This window comes from Cupressus sempervirens, chromosome 1 (assembly GCF_028749045.1).
Source record: "Cupressus sempervirens isolate cs-2001-9-10 chromosome 1, ASM2874904v1, whole genome shotgun sequence".
In the NCBI taxonomy this organism is placed as follows: domain Eukaryota; kingdom Viridiplantae; phylum Streptophyta; class Pinopsida; order Cupressales; family Cupressaceae; genus Cupressus; species Cupressus sempervirens.
In genome coordinates, this window is record NC_143118.1 from 48,729,107 (window position 1) to 48,753,948 (window position 24,842).

Below are 24,842 nucleotides of genomic sequence, written 5' to 3' on the forward strand. Positions count from 1 at the left end.
ACTAATAAAAAATATTAGAATTGATTAAAATCTACCCTTTCTTTCATTCTCCTTACCTCATTTAACTTTTTCACTTTAGTTCACTAACTGACTGCAGAAACTCTAGAATAGTGATTCCAAAATTTCTTATATTCACCAGGATCAATTTTAATATCAAGTCACCACATATGAAACAAGTCTTTCTACATGCATCAGATGCAACCATTTGGACAAACTTTAAAGCTAGTACTAGAAATTCCATGTAGACCAATGACAATGCGTGAATTATTACATTCAATTGATGAGTGTTGTAATAAGAAAAGAATCCAATATGACTGCTAAGTGGTTGTATAAGTTTCATTCAAAAAAGTTAGTCCCTATGCCCACCACATCCATGTATATGTTGAATAACAAATTTTCCAATAATCCTTAAAGTTTGTTAGAAGAGAGGGGAATGTTAAGACATAAACTTGAAGTTTCACACTCCCAAAGCCTACTTTCAGATTGGAAAAGTTTTTTGTATATGTGATGCCTTATATGTATATATTGTCTAAAAACTACTATCAATGTGGGATAATCACAAACCCAAACAATCAGAGTTTCCACAGTGCAATTATTTAGATATTTTATTTTGGGAAGTTCTTAACTTCTGTAGTATTTTCATGCTTGAGCCATACTTTCAAGATGTATTTCACATGAGAAATCATTTCTTCTGTTACCTGTCTTGCATATTGATAACTCCAGCTAGAATTTAGTTGCAGGTTGCATAGGATGCAGATCCTGGGTCCTGTTTTATATGGAAAAGACTTGAGACCTTATTGTAGAAAACTCTTATAACTTTTCCTAGTAGTTTATTCAATATCAAAGCTTTTAACATCAGTGAGAAAGTGGCTGGATTCCTATGAGTCTAGAAAAGGTCTGCAATAGGATCATGTCAATCTCTAGTCTGCAAGATAACTTGGTATTATTTAGGAGAATTGCTTGACTTCTTTAGGACAGGATTTTTTTTGCACAACATCGATTCTAGTGGGTTCTAAAAGGTACTTCCTCTCATGTAGAATACATGTGAATCTAGCAGATAAAAATTTCCATCATTCCCTTTGGATGCTTTTGGAAAGGGGTCTGCATAAAATGGATCTGAAACTTACCAAGTTGCTTGTCTGGAGACCTTGATCTCCTTTTGATGGTCCATTTTTTCATTTTTATTTTCTTGGTGTCTTGCAGTAGTCATTCCAGGTGGTTTCCAATGAAATCTTGTCAATATCATTTGTTGAATCTTATGGACTCCCAATGTAGAATATGAATCCTTTGAAAATAGAGAATCAATAACTGTTAAGCTATGTTGGTTGATAGTTTGTCCCTCCTATGGTTTGGCTTACACCTTGACTCTTGAATGCCCAATTTGTGGAGGAACAAAGCTGTAATCAACAGATGGGTCAGTGTATGGGTAATATCATTGTGCTCTGAATTTAAAGATATAGCACCCTTGTAGGTGCAAGATATGCAATGGATGTCAATTTAGTAGATCAGATTTTGGAGATATACTTTTAACCAGAGAGCAGAAGAAGCCAGGAAGAAAGAATGATTTGGACAGCCCACAACACCCACAGCTATGGCTATTATAAGCTGTCTTTCATCTCTTCTACACTAGCTTCTACTCTAACAACTAATCCTCCAGCTACACTACTGAATGCAAGGATGGTGCACTCAAGAATGAACATTCATGGCCCAAGTGGCTCTTTGACCAGACAAGATTACCCAACAGTAATCTCCCAGCTCACTTATGTCCGAATCCCAAAACACACCAATGCAAGCCTACACTACAAGATGCAACCAGCAACAAGAAACAGAGGAACATTCAAGGAAAGCAACACTCAGATTACCCCGCTAAGCCACAACGACACCTCGATCACCATAACTTGATCAGTTTACCATTAAATGTATTCTACTTCTCCCTACTGAAATGAACATGCAAGCTACTTTAACAATGCAATGAAACAGGGGAAATGAACCAGAATTGAACTTGAAAAGAAACACTCAGATTGTTTACAACACTAACACTTAGATCAATGCAACATTAACAGCTTCAAATTCAATTGTCTTTCACTTCCATACAACCTAAACAGGACCAACAAACATTCAAAGTAAACCCATATTCTCACTTAGTAGTCTCAGCTACAGGGGTGAATTCACAAAGAAGTTTGCCGATCTTTTATTCATCTTTCAAAATTACATATATAGGTCCTCTTTAGAGTCTGGCCGGTTACATTCATCATTACATTTTAGAGCAGTTGTAGAGGCATAGCCAAAATTTAGGCATGACAACAGTCGTCCGTTACAAAAGTATGCATGTGAGGAGAATTGCCAAAAATAGCTACAATAGAAGGAGTGAGAGAGAGAGAGAGAGAGAGAGAGAGAGAGAGAGAATAACACTTGTCAAAACTTGTTGAAGATTCATCATCAGAAGAATGTAACACTTCTTCTTCATGTCAGTTCTTCTTCTTCTGGATTATTGACATGGCCTTATGCGCTCTTAATGAATTGAGTACCATTCTGATTTCTTTGACACCTAGGACATAAATGTTATCTTCTCTGACTACCCAGTAGTCATGGCCCTCTATCAACTCTTCCACTATGGCAATTTTGGATTGAAGCTTGTCTAGCACCATCTTTAGGGTGTCGTCTGTAGCATTTAACTCCTGGATCCTTGAATCTTGGAAATTGGCAAGACTAGTAGTTTCTTCTATTAATGCTAGGAATTTGGTCTTCATGTGTTGGATGTCCACCAACTGTCCATTTGGAGCCACTTGAGATTCTGTGTGGAGATCCTTCAGATATACGTAGATCTTCTCCATGATCTTCTTCGCATCAACATATACATTCTTTGGTTCTTGCTCGGACTTCAGCAAGCTCTCCTTCTTGAACTCCATAGTTTGCTTCCAATGAAGCAAAGATTATTTGCCAGTTCTAAGGATCCAAAGACTGATGGCAATGTCAATCTTTGGAGTAATGCCAACTCCTCTGTTATTTTCTGAGCTTCGGATTGCATAGAGATTTGATGACTACTCACAGTCTCCTTTAGCCTTGATGCATCCAGCAATAGATTATCAAGGTTCTCAATTAAGGAAGGACCTTGGATCTTCATGTCCTCTACCCATGCACGGACTATTTGCCCAAAATGTCTCTCTTGTTGCAACTTCATAAGAAAATTCTTGTTTTCCTCTGCAATAGGATCAAATGTGCTTAGGGTAACACCATCAGTTGGAACAATGGCAAGAGGCCCGAGCATAGCACTGATATAATCAATTAACTCCTTATTTAAGGCCTTGAATGTTGCCTTAGCCAATTGGAACTCCTCAAACCTATCTTCAATCTTCACATGGAGTATTTCCACACATTCGACATGGTGGCATGCATTGGAGGTCCCATGTCATGTGTCTTTATTTGGAAATCACCTCGGGTTAGATCTTCAATTCACCCACCCTTATGTGGCTCTGCTATCTCCATGACCATATGTCCTGTATTGGCATCAGTAACAAGAGTTACTAATGTCTTTTGCTTCTTAGTTTTTTGGAATGGGGGTTGTGGTTGTATTGGCTAAGCGATCAGGTTCTTTGGTGGCACACTGTCCTCCATTCTTCTCTTCTTCCTCTCGATAGTATCCTCCAACCAAGAGTTGGTTGTGAGGACATTGAGTGTTGACTATAGCGCTGAGGGATCAAACAATTTCCTCGCAACTGAAGGAGTCTCCTTCCTACTAGAAAATGGAAATGTTACAGTCTTACTCACAGAATAAGCAGGAGCATTACCTTGATCAGTGCCTACTCCTCATTGTTGTTGTTGTGGAGTCTCTTGAGCCTAATCACCTCCATCTAGTACATCGCCTGGCTGATTCTCCTTCGATTGATTTCTATCTCCATCAAGGTTTATCATGGAAATTGTAGAGGAGTCTTTCCCAACTAATTGCTCCTTTTCCATTTATTTTTCCTTCTCCTTCTCCGCCTCTGTGTCTCCAACATTACCAATGTCAGGCAAGAAGGCCTCCTCCACAAGTAGGAGTTATTTGAACATTCTTTTCTAGAGGCTGGTCTTTCCCTCCTCCACCAATTGATTGGGAAGGACCCATAGATGTAGAGGTAGTCATTGTAGTACTGAAAGTAGGTGTGAACATTGTTTGAGCTCCTCCAAATATGCCTGTAGATGAACCAGTAGCACCCACTCTCTTTCTTCTAGCTCTTGTCCACTCTACCCACTTATCAATCCTTTTGATGATGCTATCCATTAGAATCTCCATTTTGTCAACTACGGGGCCATCATGTGGAGTAGACACAATTGGTGTGCCCTTGATTTCTTTCTCATATGTTGAGGACCTTGATGCAGAACCTCACCTTGGAAAACTCAAGAGGAAATAAATCACTCAACTAAGTCTGCATCAAGGGGTTCATGCACCTTTAGGATTGATAATTCTGCTTAACCCAAATTGAATCTATCTGATTCTCTTAATACCGACTAATATGCAAACATGCTACAATAGCCCATTCAACCTCCAGTAGCAACATTAGTTTTCCTACACCAATTTAATGGAAATCGACTAGACTCTTCTTCAATGCAATTGAAATACATAGATAGTTTTAGTCACCTTCGAATGTAAAATTGGGGACCCAAAAACCGATCGCAAACTAATCATTGAACAATATTAATCCGTTTTCTTGTATATACCACCTTTCTACATGCGTGGTTTTAGAACTTGATAACAGAGCAACCATCAATTATGAAATTCTCAGTCATTAACAACATCTGCAAATCCCTTATGCAAACCAACTTTTACCATTGTCACATATCAACTATGTGATTTCAACACATCGGTGAATACATAAAGATATTCACCATGATCATGAATCTCCTTCTGCATGGACATAGACAGAAACAACCAAAAAAGTAAACACAAATGAAAACATAAACATATAATACATAACCTCCTACAATCCCTGAAAACATATTGCAGAGAGTCTAAAAGACTCCCACGTAGTGTCCCGACCCTCAAAACAGCAATCAATTACATTCAAAAACTTAAAAAATTGAGTTTCCTGTAATAATTTTCAAAACCAGCAAATCTAATTTGAATTCAGAACCGAATGGGTGTTTTGTTATTCTACAACGATCTCCTTTTCTGTTACAATTTTCGCCTTTTCATACTTTCTCATCTCTGAGATTGGGAAGATGAAACACCAACAACAAAACAACAAAATGAACACCGTTTTTCAAATCATGAAGGGTCGGTCAAAAATCAGAATCTACCGCCAACTCTTCCAGCTATTTGGAGCTTCCTGTAGCCATCGATTTACTTAGTTAGCTTAATTATTTCAAACACACACAAACACTCTAAAATAAAAACAACTCAACCAAAAATGGAAAATTAACTTTATCCTAAGTGGCTATAATTGGAGAGCTTATAGAATCACTATTCCATTTATGCGACCACACCGTAGGACTTTATTACAAACACCAAAATTTTAATCCTACTAACAAACACACGAAAACATGACATCAACTTCCTTCATAGTTTGTATAGCTTCTTGTAGCATCATCTTTGTTATATCTTCCTATTGCACAATTTTGAAGTATTGTTTCATCTTTGTTTGTTCCTATAGCATATTTCACCATGTTAGTTCCTGTAGCATAATCAGTCTGGTCTGCTCCTATAGCAAACCTCACATAGGATCCATTGTCTTCAATGTAGTCAACATTGATATTCACCTTATATAATTTGACTTGCTCCACTCTGAGCCTAGACCAAAACTTTTCTCGGGTTTAAATTTTAGTGTAGTAGTCCACCCAGTAGTCCTCTATATCAGGCACATGTTTGTAATTGGAACCAAGCTGAAGATTGTCCTTCACATTGTCTATTAGATCAAATTGAGGCCTTATGACTTCATAATCCTTGAATTTATATTTTCCCTCAAAGGCTTTGACCAAGTTCTGTAATGTCCCCCACTTAGCCAGTTTGGAGGTATGTTGTCGTTAGCCCATTCTTGTATGGTCCCGAGGGCTAACCAGGACTTCAAAAGGGATCCTGAGGTTATTTGGCCTAGTCAAATTTAATTACAGGCCAAACGGAGTTCATTTGTTGGGTTGTCAAGAAGACTTACTATTTTTAGTAAGCCAATAGGGGGATGCAGTGCCTTCAATTTTCAGTGACAGGATGAGATGTGTTTTGTTGGGCTCTTTCTAATGAGCTATTATATGTGGGATTTCGAGTTTATTTGGTATATTATTTTAATGTTTGAAGTTACAACGGTAAAGTGACTATTTAAATTAAATATTATAATGTTTCATAAAGTCACTTTATAAAAATCAAGAGTCCCCCTTTTGAGTACATACATGGACTTTGTAAAAAGAAAAAAAGAAGTAATATTAAAAGTCATGTATTATCCCACATTGGCAAGACGAAAGCGTGGAGCAAGAGAGGAAGGGATTAAAAGAAAGAGGATAGCTCTCATTTATTCAAGCTTGGGAATATCAAAGAAATTGAGAAATTTTCTGGAGATTATGCCTCAATAGTTTGGAGGATGAAATCCCTTCAAGCTGGAAATCTTGATGCCATTGAAAGATATGGTCTTGAGATTCAACATAGCAGCAGTCCGAAAAAACGAAACTGAAAAAGCAGGCTGAAAAAGCGGGTACGAAAAAAGCAGGCCGAAAAAGCAGTTCGAAAAAAGCAAAGCAGAAGGGGCAGCATAGAAAGAAATTATTTCAGCCATCTACAACCAAGTTCTTTTGTTAGTATTGTTTTTTAGGGTGTTATGAGCTTTCAGCTGTAGTGTGCATTATACCAGCATTATCATTTTGTAATCCATGTAAATGCCAAAGTCTTGGCCATATTTCATGAGCATTGTAATTTTCATTGCAATTAAGAAGATAATAGTTGCTGGTGTCATTTAAGCAATTTAATATCATTATTTATCAACTAGTTAGTTTGCATACCAACTGTTTGTAAAAATGCCAGTTGGCTAGAGGTGTTCATTTCTCATGCTTAGATCATATATATGCACTAAATATTGTCAAAATTAGTAGCACACTCATGTTAGGTCATTGTGTAGTCCATTGTAGTCTTCTAGCACAAGATTTTCATTGATGCAAATTGTAAAAAAAGTCATTTGAAGCTAGCTGAAATACTATATCAGTCATACGTCCCTTGCATGTGAATTGTTTGATGAAATTCTTTGAGCTTTTCATCAGCAATTTTTGAGGGCAGATTTGAGGAGGGTTATTACAGGTTCTTTGCATCTGACCTAGATGCACATGAGTATGCTCCTATAATAATAGGAAAAGGGATTCATGCTTTCTTAATAGTTGCACACAATGTATTCACTTCTAGAATTTGTCTACACAATTTAATAAGCACAATTTTATCCTCAGGATACCTTGGTAGTCTCCAGCAAAAGCCATCGAATCCACCGATTCTTATGTAGGACAAGGCCGATTGAATAAAACAACAACCAAATTGGGTCACCACTAAAATAGCCTCTGGTGAAAATCTCCTCTCAAGGCATCCTTGTAGCTCTTTGCATTGCCTCATGGTAAAGGCATCATTCACCTTTACAAACTCCTCGTAGCTCTTTTCTAGTTGCAAGCAAGGATAAAAGTCATAAACCTTTGTTGTTTCATCAAACTCTTCAATGCGCAACAAGCCTAGCCATAGTGTGTTGCCAAAACATATATGAGATAAGAAGACATATAGAATTGCTTGAATGCCTTGGCTTGATTCATCCAACTGGTAAGCTCATCACATAGGATTTGAGCCCAGTCAATGTATTGTCCATCAGCACAAACGGCTTGCACCAAAAATAAATGGTGCTCTATGAAATTTAGGAATGCTTCATAACCTGTTAACCTTAGCAACAGGGCCAAAATATCCACTATCTCTCACTTTGGATTGGTTCCGAAAAAAGTTTTTGGAACCTTACTTTTTTTGCTCTTCAGTGGCTGGAACCAAGTTGCCAATATATCTCCTCGCCTCAAGGTCTTCTTCTCATTATAAATAGAGGTGAACGAGCCAAAGTCTATGTCACAATATTTGGCTCTATTTGGGATCCCAAATGCACTTTGCATGAGACCTCTGTCAAATGTGAGGAGGACAAAGTCGTCTGGCATTTTGATTTGATTAGTGCTCACATCGTATCTGGCAATACGTTCCCGAACTAATTCTAGTGCTTGAACTGCCATGGGGAACCCAACGGCTTCCACTAGCCCACTCTCTTTAAGCTTCTGAGTTATAGGATGAATAGGCTGAGAGTTCAACCTCATACGCAAATCTCTAAGATTGTCAAATCTAAAGAATGTATTTGTATAATTCTTCAACTCACTTTCAAGACCAGGCAATCTATCACTACCACCAATTCTCCCTGCCATTAGCTATATATAATCACACAGAGCAAGAGAAATCACACTTAACATGAAATTGTACGCGTTGCAAGATGAAGAACTAAAACAAGCATGAATCCAAACTTATTGAATTCGAATTCGATCATTGGGCATTGGATTTCCCGTGTCACACATGTGAAGAGCAGCCCATTAATCTAGATTTCTGCTTCAATGGTGCAACGATCAGATTTGCAATTAATTTGGTTGGTTAACAACTCCATTCGATCAAATCCACTATTAACAGGGAATCTTACAATAAATTTAGCCTTTAAGATCTGGCGTAGCAGAGAAGACACCTTTCCGATTCTCCATTATATTTAAGTCTTCAAAGGAGAAGCTCTTGATCGGAGAATCCGACTCATAAGAAAACAATGTTTTTTAGCTTAGTTGGGAACAAAGCCTTATCTCTACTTTTCCACAAAAACTGATGTATATGGAGTCTATTCAATTTTGTAACCACTATTGTCATAACTACTTCCCTATTAATATAATTAAAACTAATATACAAGTCAACCAACTATTGATGCATAATTCATCCAATCACCCCTAGGCATCCATCTAAGTATTTCCAAGGTGTTGGAGTCACATGAGATACATAGAGTTTGCAAGGTTAATATTACCTTGATTCTAACATTCTCTCATTTGATATTATATATATTACCATGATATATGATAGGAGACATAAAGTCACATATTCAAGGCCTATGGCCTATCTATGCAAAGAGAAATTCAAATTATCCATTCTTAGTGGTTTTATAGTGAATCTACACATATCTTTCAAGTCAAACTTCTAACCATGACCTTACCACTTTCCACCATCTTGGAAATAAAACGGTACTACACGTCAGTAGTTTTGTATAAGCATGATACATGGGACCTGGCTAAACAAATAGAAATCTAAATGTCACATCTAATTTGAACCATCCATTGTCTTCGGGTATGTAGGGTCATTGTTAAAAACTTTGTAGGTGAAGTAAAGCAGACATCAAGGTTCAAATCCCTACTGGCCCAATGTGCTCAAAGGCTTTCTGCCTTTGTTGGGTCACTAAGCTCATAGGTTTGAACAAGTGAAGTGTGAGGATGAGGTCCCCCATTTCTGCCTTTGCCAATTCATATCTCTAGGTCAAAAGTATTTGATGTCGAGTCAAAAGGTGTGTTATGCCAGCATCACCAGTAACATTAAATTTATTTCCAAGCATTAAAATAAAAATAATATTGAACCACTCTGTAATCAAAACCAGCAAGTCCAAAAGAATGTTCATTCACATCACTTCCTAAGAGAACCTGAACTCCTTGATCATTTATGTGAACACAATGTTTGTAAGTATATGTCCTCTTTACAAGCATATGTCTCTGCACTATAATATACTTTGATGGTGACAAAAAAACCATGAGTTGTCTCTTAAACATCCATCCAATAGCACTACCAAATAGAGACACAGCCACAAGTGGTGCTCCAACTATCCAAGTTGTCCACTCAATATGTATCAACAAAGCCATGTATGTCCAACCTCTTATATACACTTCCTAACAAAACCCACTACTTGGGCAACATCCAATCGAGTACAAACTATTGCATAGATTTGGCTACTAATAACACTAGCAAAAGGCATATAATACATATCCTCAAAATCATTTTCCAAATTAGGACACATCCAACAAAATATAGAGTCTATAGGAAAAAGAATATTCACTAATTTACAATCTGAATAGAAACCGACCAAAACACAATGTCAGTGTTGGATCCCAAAATCACTATTCACATATCTAGAAGGATCAATCAAATTAAAGGCTAGGGGAATGTCATTCATGAAGACTAGATAGATCAACTCATCAACAAAGAGTGAGTGATGAAAAGCCAATTGTTGAGAGTGGATGCTCTCTCTTCTACTTCGAGCTCAGCTAGACCAACGAGGTCATATCTAAGGGTATCCTCAGCAAGATTGAGCAAAATTGAAAATAAATAAATTGTAAACATGGTACATACTACAAGTTTCAAGTGTATGCCTAACCCGAAAAATTTCAGTAGACTGAGTTCAAATCTGTTGCAAATATAACCTCTATAAGCTAATAAAGACATAATTGCATAACTGCAAGATGCAGGTATGTAGGACATGAACTTGTAGGATAAAATTTATAAGGATCACTTAAAATGTTTCCCTAGATAAATTATTGAATCATGAAATGCATACAATTTTCTTACTCCTAAATTGTTGGTCAAAGATATTTTTATCTGAGAATATAGAGGGTCATATGTTTCCATGAACACCTTAAGTATGGGTTGCAGAGTCACAATCAACCAAAAAGTACATCTTGTCAATATAATAGCAGAGATATGATATCAAAAAAAATAGATATGCTTAACAATCCTCTCCAAAGATCAAGAATTCATCCATGATAAGGAAGAGAATATTACAAACAAATCTATGATAAACTAAAGTGATATAACATTTATCAAATTCTCATTAAGATCTTACTAGCAAATGTAGCAAGAGAAAAAACTAGGTTAGAATGCTATCACTATTCATCACAAGTTTCCCTTAAAATATACAATGACCAAGGAGACATTCAATCGCAAGAATCAACTACAAACAAGATACCTCCCTAAGATTCACAAACTATTATATTACTCCATAGGCAACTAGATTTGTAAGAGTTGAAACCCAAGACTTCACTCAATGTCTATAGTTGCATGTATGTGGAAAATGACCGATTGTTGTTCAATCAATTATCAAATAACTCAAATTTATAGCATTTTGTCTGATCATTGAATCCTTGCGACACAAAGAGAAAAGATCCATAGAGGCAGAAAGAGAAAACATCCAAGTGAATCATTCCAATACTCAACCTATAGTTGGTATTAATCTAATCCATAACTCATGCCTACAAAATTGTTACACCTACCAGCCTCGTTAAAAGAATTAAGGAGAAATGAAAACACCTCCAATTCACATGACAAAGAAAAGCATATCCATCCGACTATCCTTCTAGCTTACACGAGAGAGAAAAAAATCTACATGTCAAAATGAAAAGCATCTAATGCAGACATACATGCATGTTGAGCTGCAACATACTGATCCTCAGACATACATATGCCTCACTACTCATTCATATTCCACACAAAGGACTCAACCTCTAGCAAGACACAAGCACCTTGAAGAGTTGGACACACCATATATCAAAGTGAAACACTTAATAGTTATTAATGTGTCCATCAAGCTCTCAGTCATTATGCCCCCAGCATGCATCACTGGCGTGTATTGATATAACTTTCATTGTCTAAACTATATGCATGATTGCAAGCACAGCCCAAACCATTGAGACAAAAGTCAACAACATGAGATACTACAATAAAGAACTAATTTCTTGAATTTGTATCTCTCTATTAAAGTCACCTTGGCAACTTGTCCTCAACATAATAAATATATGATATTACAAATACTGGTTATGATTTTTAGGGTCTTGCTCTCAATGGTTGTGAAGATAGTGATCATGTGGAGACTTACAAGAGTTTATTTCTTTGGTGCAATATTTGATGTCTCCTCTAGGTTGATTGTGCTTTAAGTGGACTGAAAGGACATGCTGTTTGAATAAATGAGAAAGTAAAAAGGTAAAGTACTGCCATTCTGATCAATCACGATCATTAAGTGAAGGCACATCCACATTGACATCATGCAAATAGACAATTGCAAAAATGTCAACATCAATAGCCCTTATTGTCATCCAAGGAAGCAAAAAAGAGCAACATATCAAACAAGACACTTGTTTCTTGTTCATTTCTTATATCACATGCATGCACACGCTCAATCAATTTTATGAATTGATTCATTTGGCTGCATAATTGTGTATGCACATTCCTCTTTGTCCACTAACCTCAATCTCAAGTGGGTCATCATGCATATCATTAATATCATCTTCAATGGCCAAAATGTCTCATGCAATGAAGAAAGAAAGCTAATGACTCAATTTGGATTTGAGTTGCTAAAAACAAGGGGAGATCTGGCCTGGTCCATCCATACTTGAAAACTAGAAAATCCAAGTCACCAATGATAACAAGGCAAATATTTTTACTTAAGAAGTGCCAACAAAAGCCAATATGCTACAGCTAAGGCATAATGACACATCATGTTTCTGCATAAAGGGATTTTATATATGAAGTTAGGAAAAAACTTCTACACCTCCTAGAAGGTGTCTAAGCATTGCCAAGTGTATTTGCATAGGGTACCAATGGACTATGCAAGAGAACTAGAACCATTAGGGTCAGTGTTTTTTCCTATTCAAGAGCACAAGTTATAGTTAAGTTTTCAATGAGCTGATCTTGAAGAATGCAAATACCATCCAAGGTCCCAAATATCAAACTTGACATGAGAGTCGACAAAGAAAATGGATAAGTACAAGAAATGGTTAATAACCTAAAGGATGGATCAGCATGGGGAAATTGAATTCTAGGTGACAGATGCAACCAAAATGCCATGTTTACTCAAATTGCCAAACAAATGAATCCAAGATCTTGAAGCCAGTTAAAATAAAGGGTGGTCAAAGAAACATTCAATTAGGAATTGAATGCCACTCAATCCTCATGTTATTCTACACAGTGCTGTTGAACAACCACAAGTGACTGATAGCTCTATTTGTTAAGCTTAAATTGATTTATCTTTAAACATTTAAGCCACACAAAGCAAATATGTGCAAAGGCCTGGACACATGCCCTAGAGAGTTCGACCTCCAACAGTTTCCAACATCTTTCTGTCATCAAAAGGTCAGTCAGCCAAGGCTGTAACTCCTCTATTTAATTAAAAGCATATTTGCATGGAGACACGTCCCTGACCCCTTGGGATGTGTACCAGAGACTAGGATGCACCTCCGGAACCGGAGACTTATGTGGAGACTTTTCTATTGTAGTGGTGAAAGATCTAATGGTTCTGGGCACCATTTTGAGATTTAAGAATTTAAAAGCAACTGCAACAGCAGAAATGAGTGGACAGTTCAATATTGGTAGGCAATTTGGTGTTACAGTCTCCAAGTATCATTAAATTATAGTTACAGTCCACTATATATTCAGATTTCTCTATATATTATTAAATCATATTTAAAATAATAGCAGCATCTCCAGGTACCCTGTCTCCTATTATGAAAAAATAGTCATACCAGTACCAGTACCAATCTCCGGGTGTCTCCAAGTACTCCCATCTCTGTACAACCTTGATGTTAAAAAGAAAGTTGAAAAAGCAAAACAAAAGAACTCTTTTAAACTACAATTTAAGCTTGGCTTCTCTACAAATCAAGCTATTCTGGTCACAGTAGCAAAGAGGAATCATGAGAAGTCTAATTCGCTAAAAATAGTCAAGGGTCTCAATTAATTTCACAGAAAAACGAGATATGAGGAATCTATTATGTCCAGTTTACTGTTCGTAATGTGGCTACTGTTGGAGATGGCTCAGATAAGGCCTCTCTAATTTATGGGCATTGCGAAATGGACGTTCTGACCAAAGAACAGAGTTCGCACAATTAATTCTACAATAAATGGCTTCTCAACCAAAAATCTGAATATGAAATTCATTAATTTGCCATCGAATAATGACTGGAACAAACACAGAATATAGATATATAATAATCCTAGAATGACTGCGTGTAATAATCATTTAAGCAATACACTCTTTACAACATAACTTCATAGTAATAATAACAAGATTTTCAAGCTCAAAAATGAAGAAAAGAATTAGGAAAACTACCTCTTTTAAGTCATAGGTGAGACAGAATACGCCAAAGCACTCTTTCTTGTTTCCTTCCGGAGTAATAGTGATATCAGGCGCAGGTGTTGGCGTCTGAGTTTGACTAGATTACACATCATTATATTTAAATAACTCATTATACAGGAGATTTACAAACAGCTTCACTTTCAAACCACAAATTCCCGCCATAGAATTTTCCTCAGAGTGACTGAACGCAGTTCTGTCTAAATAAATCTACTATATGAAATCACTCATAATTCTACTTGTAATCCATGAATTGTCTGGATAGACTTTACCTGGAAGCGACCGAACACGAAATTTTAGCATGGCGAAAATCTTTCTTCGCATTTGATCTTTTGAAGTTAAATTCGACAGATTTTTGAGGCCGGAAGCAAGATGATGAGATCTCCTTCCTTTGCAGAAGAGGTCGAGATAAAGAAATGTCTGCTGCTGCCATATTTGCTCTGATCAATTTGGCAGCTTCGATTTCAAACAATATGGTATATTAAATATGCTCTATGATTAAGTATAAAGCTCTGCAGGAGTTGTGTGGTTGTCCATCCAGTTGAATTTTGACTGGTTGGGATTACACAGCTGCTTATGTGCAGTTCATGACTGAATGTTATCCAAAGGAAATCTTGTGTGGTCCGTGTGTCCAACGTGTCATCAGCTTTGTAAACCAACTATTCTTAAACCCCAAGCAGTTGACGAGGTTGATTGAAACACTTTCACTTTAAACCCAATAATGCACAAGCTGCCATAGGACACTTGCGAAACATATATGACATGTACTTGTTAGCATAAAACTCCAAGGAATTAAAGATCATCCCGACAAAACTAGCCTAACTCAGGGAATATATATATCAAAACCTAAACATAATATGGCTACCTTGTCCCTCCTTTGTTGATAGCATTTTATTGTTGCAAGATTTGTAGTTTAAGGTTTGTTAAAATTGTTGGTTTTGCGTTATTGTTTGCTTGAGTGGAATTTGAGGTTATTTGTTTGAATATGCAATCTTTGATTTTATTTGTAAATACATATTAGGTATAGATGGGTGAAAAATAGTAGTAAGGTCATTAGAGAGGTTATAAAGGGTTCATTTTATCAAAGAGTTAAGTTTCAAGTTGTTCGGATTATCTATTGATTTTTCTTGGTTATATATATCAATGACTCAAAGCTTAGCTTTTGATGAGACAAACTCTTTGTGTCTGTATGAAATCTAAATTGACATAGAAAAGATTGTGGATCAATGTTGCACCCTACATAATCAATCATTACATTCATTAAACAACATGGCACACACAATTGATTAAAAAAAAAAAAAACATTTTACTCATATTTTCCTCTTCGATACCAAAGAAGGCAAACCATTGTATAAAGACACCATTGCAAATCTTGTCAACACAATAGATGAATGAGTTCTCGTAGGTTAAACATCTTGAGGAACTATTAACAATTACAAGGAAGATCAAAGACCATATTCACAGACACACAAATGGTGTGTATAGTGATAAAAAAAAATTTAATGCCCTTGAATTGTAATATTGGACAAATTTTGGCTTTGGTGTTAAAGGCATTGTTAAGTTTTTTCATTGATGTCAAGGTATTTGGAAGTAATTACTATCATGTCCATGTTTGAGCATTTGAGATCCAGAAAAGTTGTATCTAGCTATGTTGAGTGGCTCTCTTTAATGTTATCATATGTTGGATAGCTCTTGATGGAATATCTTATTCAATGTTACCTAGAAGCTTGTGTGGCTTGTAAGGAATTAAAGGTAGTGGAACAACTTCTTACACTAGCCTTGAGAGGAGGGTTATGCAAAAACTTTCTCAAATATCTACTTGAGAGTCACAAAACTTAATTAAAATGAGCATAAATAATTTGCATACCACAAAATGATGATTTACATGGTGAAAACTCTTTCAAGGGAAATCCTCACTCTCCAAAAGTTACCCAATGTATTATTGAAAAAAAATTTAAAAAACAGATTACTTGCAAAGCAAGCTTCTCACAAGAGTATCACCTACCACATATCTAAAGGTAACAACTATTAGACTCTCACACAAAACTCGATCCTATGTACCTACTATAAAGGAGATATAATACATGAATTTATCAAATGGCAATACAAAATCATGGACTTAAACCACCCAAAAAGTGGTGCCCATCTTATCTCCAATCTAAGGTGTCCTATGATATGGCAACACACATACTAACATGCATGGCTCATTTTTATAGTTCATTTATGTGTGAACAGTATGTCTACATATTTCCTATTTCAAGAGACCCAACTTCTAGAGACTTTACCTTTTAAACTAGGAATCTGATTAACAAACTATTTGAAGTGTCAAAAGCTTGTGACATGTGTTGTCAAGCTATATCTAGATATACGAACTATGAACACCTTCGACCCATTTAGGAGTCCCTAAGGCCTTCAAATTTGATTTTGAAAAGTCTTCTTAGGCTACTTTAAAATGATTTTTTTTTAAAAAATAAAATGTAGACATGATCTTGCAACAACATTTGATATACATGCTTATCTTGTTGATTCGTAGCTTGGGGAAAAATATTATACTATGTTGTGTTCAAATGAAAACTTAGTATGAATAATGAACTATATAAATACAAAGTTGAGATGTTATTTTCTTGAAATTCTCCCACTTCTTGAACTCCTTACAAGAGAAAAAGATGTATCTACACTATGATTTAATTATTAGGGGCCAGGAGTCCCATAGACTCTAAACACTGCTAAACTTCTTTGTGTTCGTAGCCTAAATCAATCTATAACATTCACCAAGGTATCTACCTTAACCGACTTCACCCTATGATCCTCAACCATATGTCTAATAAAATGATATTGAACATCAATGTGCTTGCACCTTGCATGAAAATTCAAGGCTTTAGAAATACAAGTTGCACTCTGACTCTGAGAGTAAATTATTACTAATCCTTTGTTTATTCCCTTATATGAAAAATTCTCATAAACAAAATAGTTTTTGCACAAGCATGGATAGTTTTCATATACTCAACTTCAATATTGGACAAAGAAATCACATCATGACACTTATTCAATTGATTACACCACCAAATAAAGTAATTGTACAAGCTCTAGTGGATCATCTACAATCAATATCACATGCCCAATTTGAATTTGCATAATCATGAATATCAAGGGAAATCATGTCTTCTATCAAATTACCATGATCATAGAAGGAATTCTCTGAGGTACCTTTAAAATATATAAAGACTCTTCAACCTACATCCCAATGAACTCTACCAGGATTACGCATATATCTAGAAAGAACTCCCACTACTTGGGAAATCTCTTTACTCTGCACCAAAAGATACCTCGAACTTTTGGAATGACACTCTAGTAAGGTACTTTTCTTGTTTCTTTGATCCCAAATTATGATGTAGGAAAGTCTGAAATAGAGAATCTTTTTTCCAACCATAAAAGAATCACATAATGTTTTAAAATCCTACATATTGAACCTCTCTAAAATTGTGTTCACATTGCTTTCTATTCGCTTTATCTCTTCTAATTTTCATCCCAACGTGTTGTACTACACGTTGATATTTCATTTCATATTTAATGGCAACTTGAGATTTAAAGTACTACAATCATACATTTTCCTTTACCAATGAATAAAATATCAACATATAATGCAATGTATAGGAATGATCACCATTAGATTTTTAATAAACACAATGATCTAATCTAGAACACCCAAATTCCAAACTCAACACTTACGTGTCAAAATTATGATACTACATCATATGACTATGGTTGAAGCTATAAAATATTTCTTCAATTTACAAATCAAATTACTTGTATCATTTGTCACATATAAGTCTTCTAGTTGCACCATATAAATATTTAGAAAGTCCATCTTTATTAGTGGTCATATGAAAATAGGCACCCAAGTTAATTAACCAAGCATCATTACCTATATGAGTTGTCAAAGTTACAATAAAAACATCACCATATTCCTTCTCAGACCTATAATCAAAATTAAGTTTCTTCTTTGTCTTCTTCTTTTTCTTCATTCTAGTCTTTATGAATCTATTTAAAATTCTTGCAGGTCTAGCAAACAACTTTGAACCTTTTTAGGCGATTTGGATCTCACCTTGTATTTGGGTTTGTTACTACTATCAATATTCTTTCATTTTTCCTTGGGTCTTCCAAGAACAGTTGGGGAATCCTTAGAATTAATGGATACCTTAATCCTCATCTCTTCAAAAAGGAAAGAACCCACTAGATCTTCAATCTTCAAAATGACAAAAGTAGTGTTCATGGCCATAACAAGAGAATCCCACAAATTAGCAAGATTTGAAATTTCTCCTCACCATAAATCTTGACAACAACATATGCGAAATGTGCCACCAACATATTGAATTCTTCTCTATGGTTTATAATTCACTCACCCTCTTCTTCCTTTAAGATTTATCTTGATACATCTCACCAAGCTTCTTCAATAGTTTACTTGTAGAGGTCTCTTCATGACAATTGATCAAAATAAATTATTCCAAATGCAACAAGGTTAAACCCTTAAATTTAAGGTACCTAACAATGTATTTTGTAGTCTCAGTCAGATTTTTAGGTCTTAATACATTATCATCAACAATGATGAGACCAAAATTTGCCTTTATTTTATGATGTTTAAGATACTTTGTTGATACTCTGTTTATCTTTGTTAAAACATTTGTGGACCTATGTTTATCGAACCTATGATAAACCTATGGGGTAGAAACTATGCCATCTTTTTCTAATATTATACATAGTATGCAATATTTCATATAGTTATTAGAATGTGTGTTCTTATATTTGAATTTAATTTAATAAATGTTTATTTGCAAACATGTTTTGTGTTATAACTAACATATTAATGAAGAGTGAAAGATGATTGGAGGAATTCAAAAGCTAAGCATCAATAGCATTAAAGGAGAAGAGAATGCCAAGGAGCAACCACGGTGGAGGAAGTTGTAACGGTTCTAGAAGACACAGTATTGAGTAAGGAGGAACTATGAAGACATGTTACCTTCTCTACATTTACTCTATGGCGATTTTGATGTTCAAACTTTATTATTCCTACCTTAAGCCGTTATTCCTTCTTCCCACCTTCAGTTGTTATCTTCCTATTAAATTCTCTCTTGCGGATTTTAAGCTAGGTCATTTACTTTTCTGTTATGGAATAAATGTTGATTTCCTATATATATATAGGAATTAACCCAAGTGTGTTAAAAGTTTAAGAACCAGTTAGAAGAAATAGTTTAAGAGAATAGACTATTAACTTTTACAGTTGTGTTTTTACAGTTCTGTGTTATGTAATGAATTTCTAAAATCTAATGAAATATTTTTTGGCTTCTATCTTTTGTTAGTAGTTTAGAGAAGCCGACCAAGGGGGCCCACTTGGAAGGTGGATTAGATTAGGATGGAATAGATTTATTTTCAAGCATTCATAGTATCTTAAGTAGAAGTTGTGAGTTCCTTCCTGTAGTATCACACTTTGTGAATGTTCCTGCAACATATGTGAGAATAGTTTTAGTGGATGAGCCAAGTTGGAATATTTGTTATGTTTTTATTGTATTTCCAGTATTCATAGAGTTAAGTGTGTTAGTTTCCTGCAATAATAGTGTAAGTTTTTTTTCTTGCATTTTTACTTTCCTACAGCATAAGCTTAGGGACTCATTAAGAGACCTAGTGCACATACTGTGTTGACCATTCCAAGTATACATCCCTGGGTTGATAAGATTAAATGCACCTCATAGTGGGAGAAATAGTCCTTAGTTTGAATATATTATTCCTAAGCAAGGTCTAGTGCATGACTATGATACACCTATTGTGAGGCGGGTCATTTTTGGCGCCATTTTTTGGGGATGGTGTCAAGCTAGGAGCATTTTTGAGTCATAGTTCCTAGATTTAAAAAAAATTAGAAATCTCATGTTTGAAGTTTCTTTCACCAGTGTGAAAAGTTTAACTGCATGCATTGAAGAGGAAGACAACGAGATGAATATGGTAGATTTCTTCCATGGGGATCTTTTAATTTGAACAAAGAAGTTGAAGAAGAAGAAGTTGAGTTACCTTTTGAAGATGCAAGCCCTATTTTTCCCACAGTATCATCATCAAGAGCTAAACCAATAGATATACCTAGTCTTCAACCTTTCACTGAAGTATTGGCTAGTTTTCTTGATAACACTGCTCTGAATCCACCAGTTGCTAATCATCCAGTACCCAATGTCCCTTTTCAGCAACAACCTCATAATCTGATACCTCCAGTCATGGCACAACCTACTTTTCCATTTCCTCTTCGAAGTCTTGTAACCAATGCTAATCTTAAGAACATACCTCCCACTACTCTTCCAAAGTTCTATGGCCTTGCAACTGAAGGCCCTGATACTTTCTTGTTTGAATTTGATATCCTTTGTCGTAGTTTTGACTACAACACTAATGCCCATAAGCTTAAATTGTTTCCAGCAACATTGAAAGAATTGGCTCTATGCTGGTTCATGGGCTTAGGAGCCAATGCAGCAGGAACTTGGGATGAAATGCAAGCTCTGTTTCTAGATAAGTATAAAGAATATTGTGAAGCATCTAGTTCAAGAGGGGATGATATCTTCAGGATATCATAGAAGGAGGAAGAAACATTGGAAGACTATGTTTCACATTTCTTATACACACTGCAAAAGAACCCTCAACATACATTGTCTAAAGATTCACAAAAGCTAGTCTTTTTGAGAGGTGTGAATGATAATTGTCTAGAAGCATTGGACCTGATGGCTGGTGGTGATGTATATCAAGCTTCCTGGGATGATCTCAAGAAGATATGTTAGAACTATTCAAGGTCAACCATGAAGAAAGGCTGCGAACCTCATTCCACAGTCACTAAAGGAATCGCTCAAGGCATTTTGAAGCTTGAGATATCTAACCTATTGTTAGATTTCAAACAAGATATCATCAACGATGTTGCTACACATCTAGATACAATGACTACAAAGAAGAAGCAAGAAAAAGCTGAATTACAACTAGTTGAGTACTATCATCATTGCTAGAAGCAAAAGAAGGATTACTAATGTAAACTAGTCGCAAGCATGGAGAACCAACATCTTCTAACTGAATACGTCAAGATAGATGGAGACGATGAGCAAGTATTCTTTGTTTCTCAATGCCGACCATGGGCCCAACTTCAAGGTATGCCTTAGGACCCCTTACAAAATTCAAATTCATATGGTAATCAATGGAAAAACCATAATTCCCAAGGTCCTCCACAAAATCAATCCAATTGGAACAATGCTAGGCAAAATAACCCACAACAATCCCAATGGCCTCAGAATTCCCAACCACCCTGGCCTAATCAATAGAGTAACCAATGACCACAAAACTAATAGAACCAACAAAACTACTGGCAAAACTAGCAGAACCAATGGCAACCACCTCAAGGGAATTGGTAGTCTATGAACCAATGGAAGGGATCTCAGCAATGGCCTAACCAAAATACTGGTGCTCCACAATTACCCCCTCCAGTTCAACAACCTACTTTAATGCCACCACCTACAAATCCTAGACCTCAAAAGAAAACACAATTACCAACAAAACCTCAACCAAATCCAAATAGCCAACAACCATAGTAGCCCATGTATAGTGTTGATGCTCAGCAACATCCTGCTTACACCTTGAATGTTGTTGATATATATCTGAGATCTGGTACAACTTTACCAGCACCTAAACTGCCTCTTATAACTGAAATACTAGATTCTCCTACAGCATCAGAACCTTTAGTTACTAAAACTATTGACCTAACCAATGTTACTATGTCAATACTAGTTCAACCAACAATAGAACCTCCTTTTCTAGAAAAGATAATACAAAAGAAACATGAACAAATAGAGGAATAGTCTTTTGACATCATTGATCAATTGAAAAATATACATGTCCAAATACCACTGTTTCAAGCTATTAAGAACATTCTAGTCTATGGATAAGCTATTAGGGAAGCTTGCTTGAAGAAACTTGGAAGGAGGAAGAAGGACCCCACCATAGTCCATGTTGTGGGACAATTGGCTAACATCATGCTAGGGAAATTGATTACACCAAAATATTCTGATCCAGGAAGTTGAATAGTGAATGTCAGCATAAATGGCCAGTTTTTAAAAAATGGTTTAATAGACTTTGGAGCTGCCATAAATTTTATGACCAAAGATACCATGAAGATGTTACAAATAGAAGGACTAAGGACTAACCAACAATTCTGCAACTTGCAGATAGTTCTACTGTTACCCTTGATGGGATGATAGAAAACATAGTTGTAACCTTAGATTCTCTAGAGTATCCTGCAAACTTCATGATTTTGTCCCCTAAAGTCAATCTATCTAGTTACCATGTCATCTTAGGTAGACCATGGTTAGCTATAGCCGATGCAAACATAAGTTGTAGATCAGGGAATATGACCATATTAAATGGCCAAGCAATAAAGAAATTTGATTATATCCTCCAACCCAACCATTACCAGATTTGAGTACATCTATCTGGCCAGATTTAGGAGATGAAGAAGAAGAGTTAAATTCTATAGTACAAATCATGATGTTGCATAGACCATCTTTTCTAAATTGCAAGAGGAAGATTTGGTACTTCAGAGTATCTTCACTAACAGTTGTGTGGTAGAAAAAGATGTATCTGAAAGTTCTGTGTTGGAATTAATCACATATGAAGAGTGTGATAGGAATTCTACTTTGCTTAAAAAACCTAAAATTCTTTATCCACTTCTACCTTGTGAATTAGAAGCAAGCCCAATTTTTAAAGCTGCTATGATAAAGTCCACCACTACTATTGAACTGACTAAAGGTCATAATCTCCATGTTAATCCTAAGTTAACACCCACATAGATGGAACAATTAAAATAATTGCTTTGAAGGCATGAAAAGACCTTTGCATGGGATTATAGTGATATCAAAGGGTTGAGTCCTACACTGTGCACTCATAAGATATACATCAATGAAGGTTGTCTACCACTCCGTCAACCCTAGAGAAGGATAAATCCAAGCCTTAGAGAGATAGTTAAAACTGAATTGCAAAAATTACTTGATGCTAGTTTTATTTATCCTATATCTGATAGTAGATGGGTGTCACCCCTAGTTATAGTGCCTAAAAAGGGAGGAAAATGGAGAATTTGTGTAGATTACAAAGAGTTGAACAAAGCTACCAAAAAGGATCACTTTCCTTTACCATTCATAGATCAAGTTTTGGACACACTAGCTGGAAAGAAGTATTTCTCTTTTCTAGATGGGTAAGGTGTTTATAATCAAATCAGTATTGCTCCTGAAGATCAAGACAAAACCACATTTATGTGTCCATGGGGTACTTTTGCATACTCTGTGTTACCATTTGGTCTATGTAATGCTCCTACAACATTTCAAAGAGCAATTATTAGTATCTTTGCTAATATATCACATGATTGTATGGAAATCTACATGGATGACTTCACAACATTTGGAGTCACTTTTGGAGAAGCAATGGTGAATCTTGAAAAGGTTTTGGTAAGATGTCAAGAACATAATTTGGCACTTAATAGTGAAAAGTGTTTCATGCTCATGCAAGAGGGCGTGGTACTTGGGACCATTTCATATTCAGTGCAGGAATACAAGTGGATCCAGCTAAGATAGAGGTAATTCAAACATTGCCCATACCTAAAAAGTCAAAAAATGTACGATCTTTTCTAGGTCATGCTAGATATTACAGATGTTTCATAAAATATTTTAGCAAAATAGTTAGTCCTTTGTATAAGTTACTCACAAAAGAAGTTGAATTTAGTTGGACATCTGAATGTGATGAAGCCTTCGTATAGCTTAAGAAACTTTTGACTACAGCCCCAGTCTTACAAGGCCTTGATCGAAATTTACCTTTTCATATATATACAAATGCCTCTGATTATGCCATAGGTGCAGTCTTAGAGCAGCAATCCCAAAATCTTGAAAATACAATCTATTATATCAGTAAGAGACCTCATGGCCCAAAGCTGAACTACACTATGATTGAAAAAGAATTGCTAGCAGTACTTTATGCCCTCAACAAATTTTGGCATTAAATAACTGGCTATTCCATATTTTTTCATACTGATCATGCAACAATTAAATATCTCATGAACAAGCCTGCTATAATAGGTAGGTTAGCAAGATGGTTACTATTGTTGCAAGAATTTGATATATAACTATTGTTGATAAGCTATGTTGTAGCTAATTATTTATCAAGAATCCATCATGATGATACTGACACTACTTTGGTAGATGATGTATTTTTGGATGAGCATTTGTTTCATATTGCCATTCAAACTCCATGGTATGTAGACATTGTTAACTACACTACAGCTAATAGAATACCAGCACATTTTTCTTACAAAGAAAAGAAGCTTCTTGTAGAGAAAAGTTTTCGTTTCTCTTGGATAGATAATCTCTTGTTTTACACTAGACCTGATCAAGTTATGAGAAGATGAGAAATATGACATTCTACATGCATGTCATAATGAACCATGTGGAGGACACTTTGCAGCAAAAAGAATAGCTTTCAAAATCCTGACAATTGGTTATTATTGGCCTACACTTTATAAGGATGCAGTCAACTATATAAGAAAGTGTGACCAGTGTCAAAGGATGGGCCAACCAACTAAAACAAATGAAATGCCTCATAATCCTTAGATGGTGTTGACACCATTTG

The 24,842-nt window shown here is 35.7% G+C and overlaps 1 protein-coding gene across 1 annotated transcript in view; it reads right to left on the minus strand.

The window, feature by feature from the left end:
• Positions 1 to 14,634, minus strand: part of LOC149576111 (lactate/malate dehydrogenase family protein) — a 134,136-nt gene extending 119,502 nt beyond the window's left edge. The window contains exons 1-2 of the mRNA XM_089816349.1: positions 14,432 to 14,634; positions 14,136 to 14,238 (exon numbers count right to left, since the gene is read on the minus strand). Coding sequence (XP_089672475.1) covers positions 14,136 to 14,238; positions 14,432 to 14,592 — 264 coding nt within the window. The 5' untranslated portion in view covers positions 14,593 to 14,634. The remainder of the gene's footprint in view (positions 1 to 14,135; positions 14,239 to 14,431) is intronic.
• Positions 14,635 to 24,842: the final 10,208 nt, after the last annotated feature.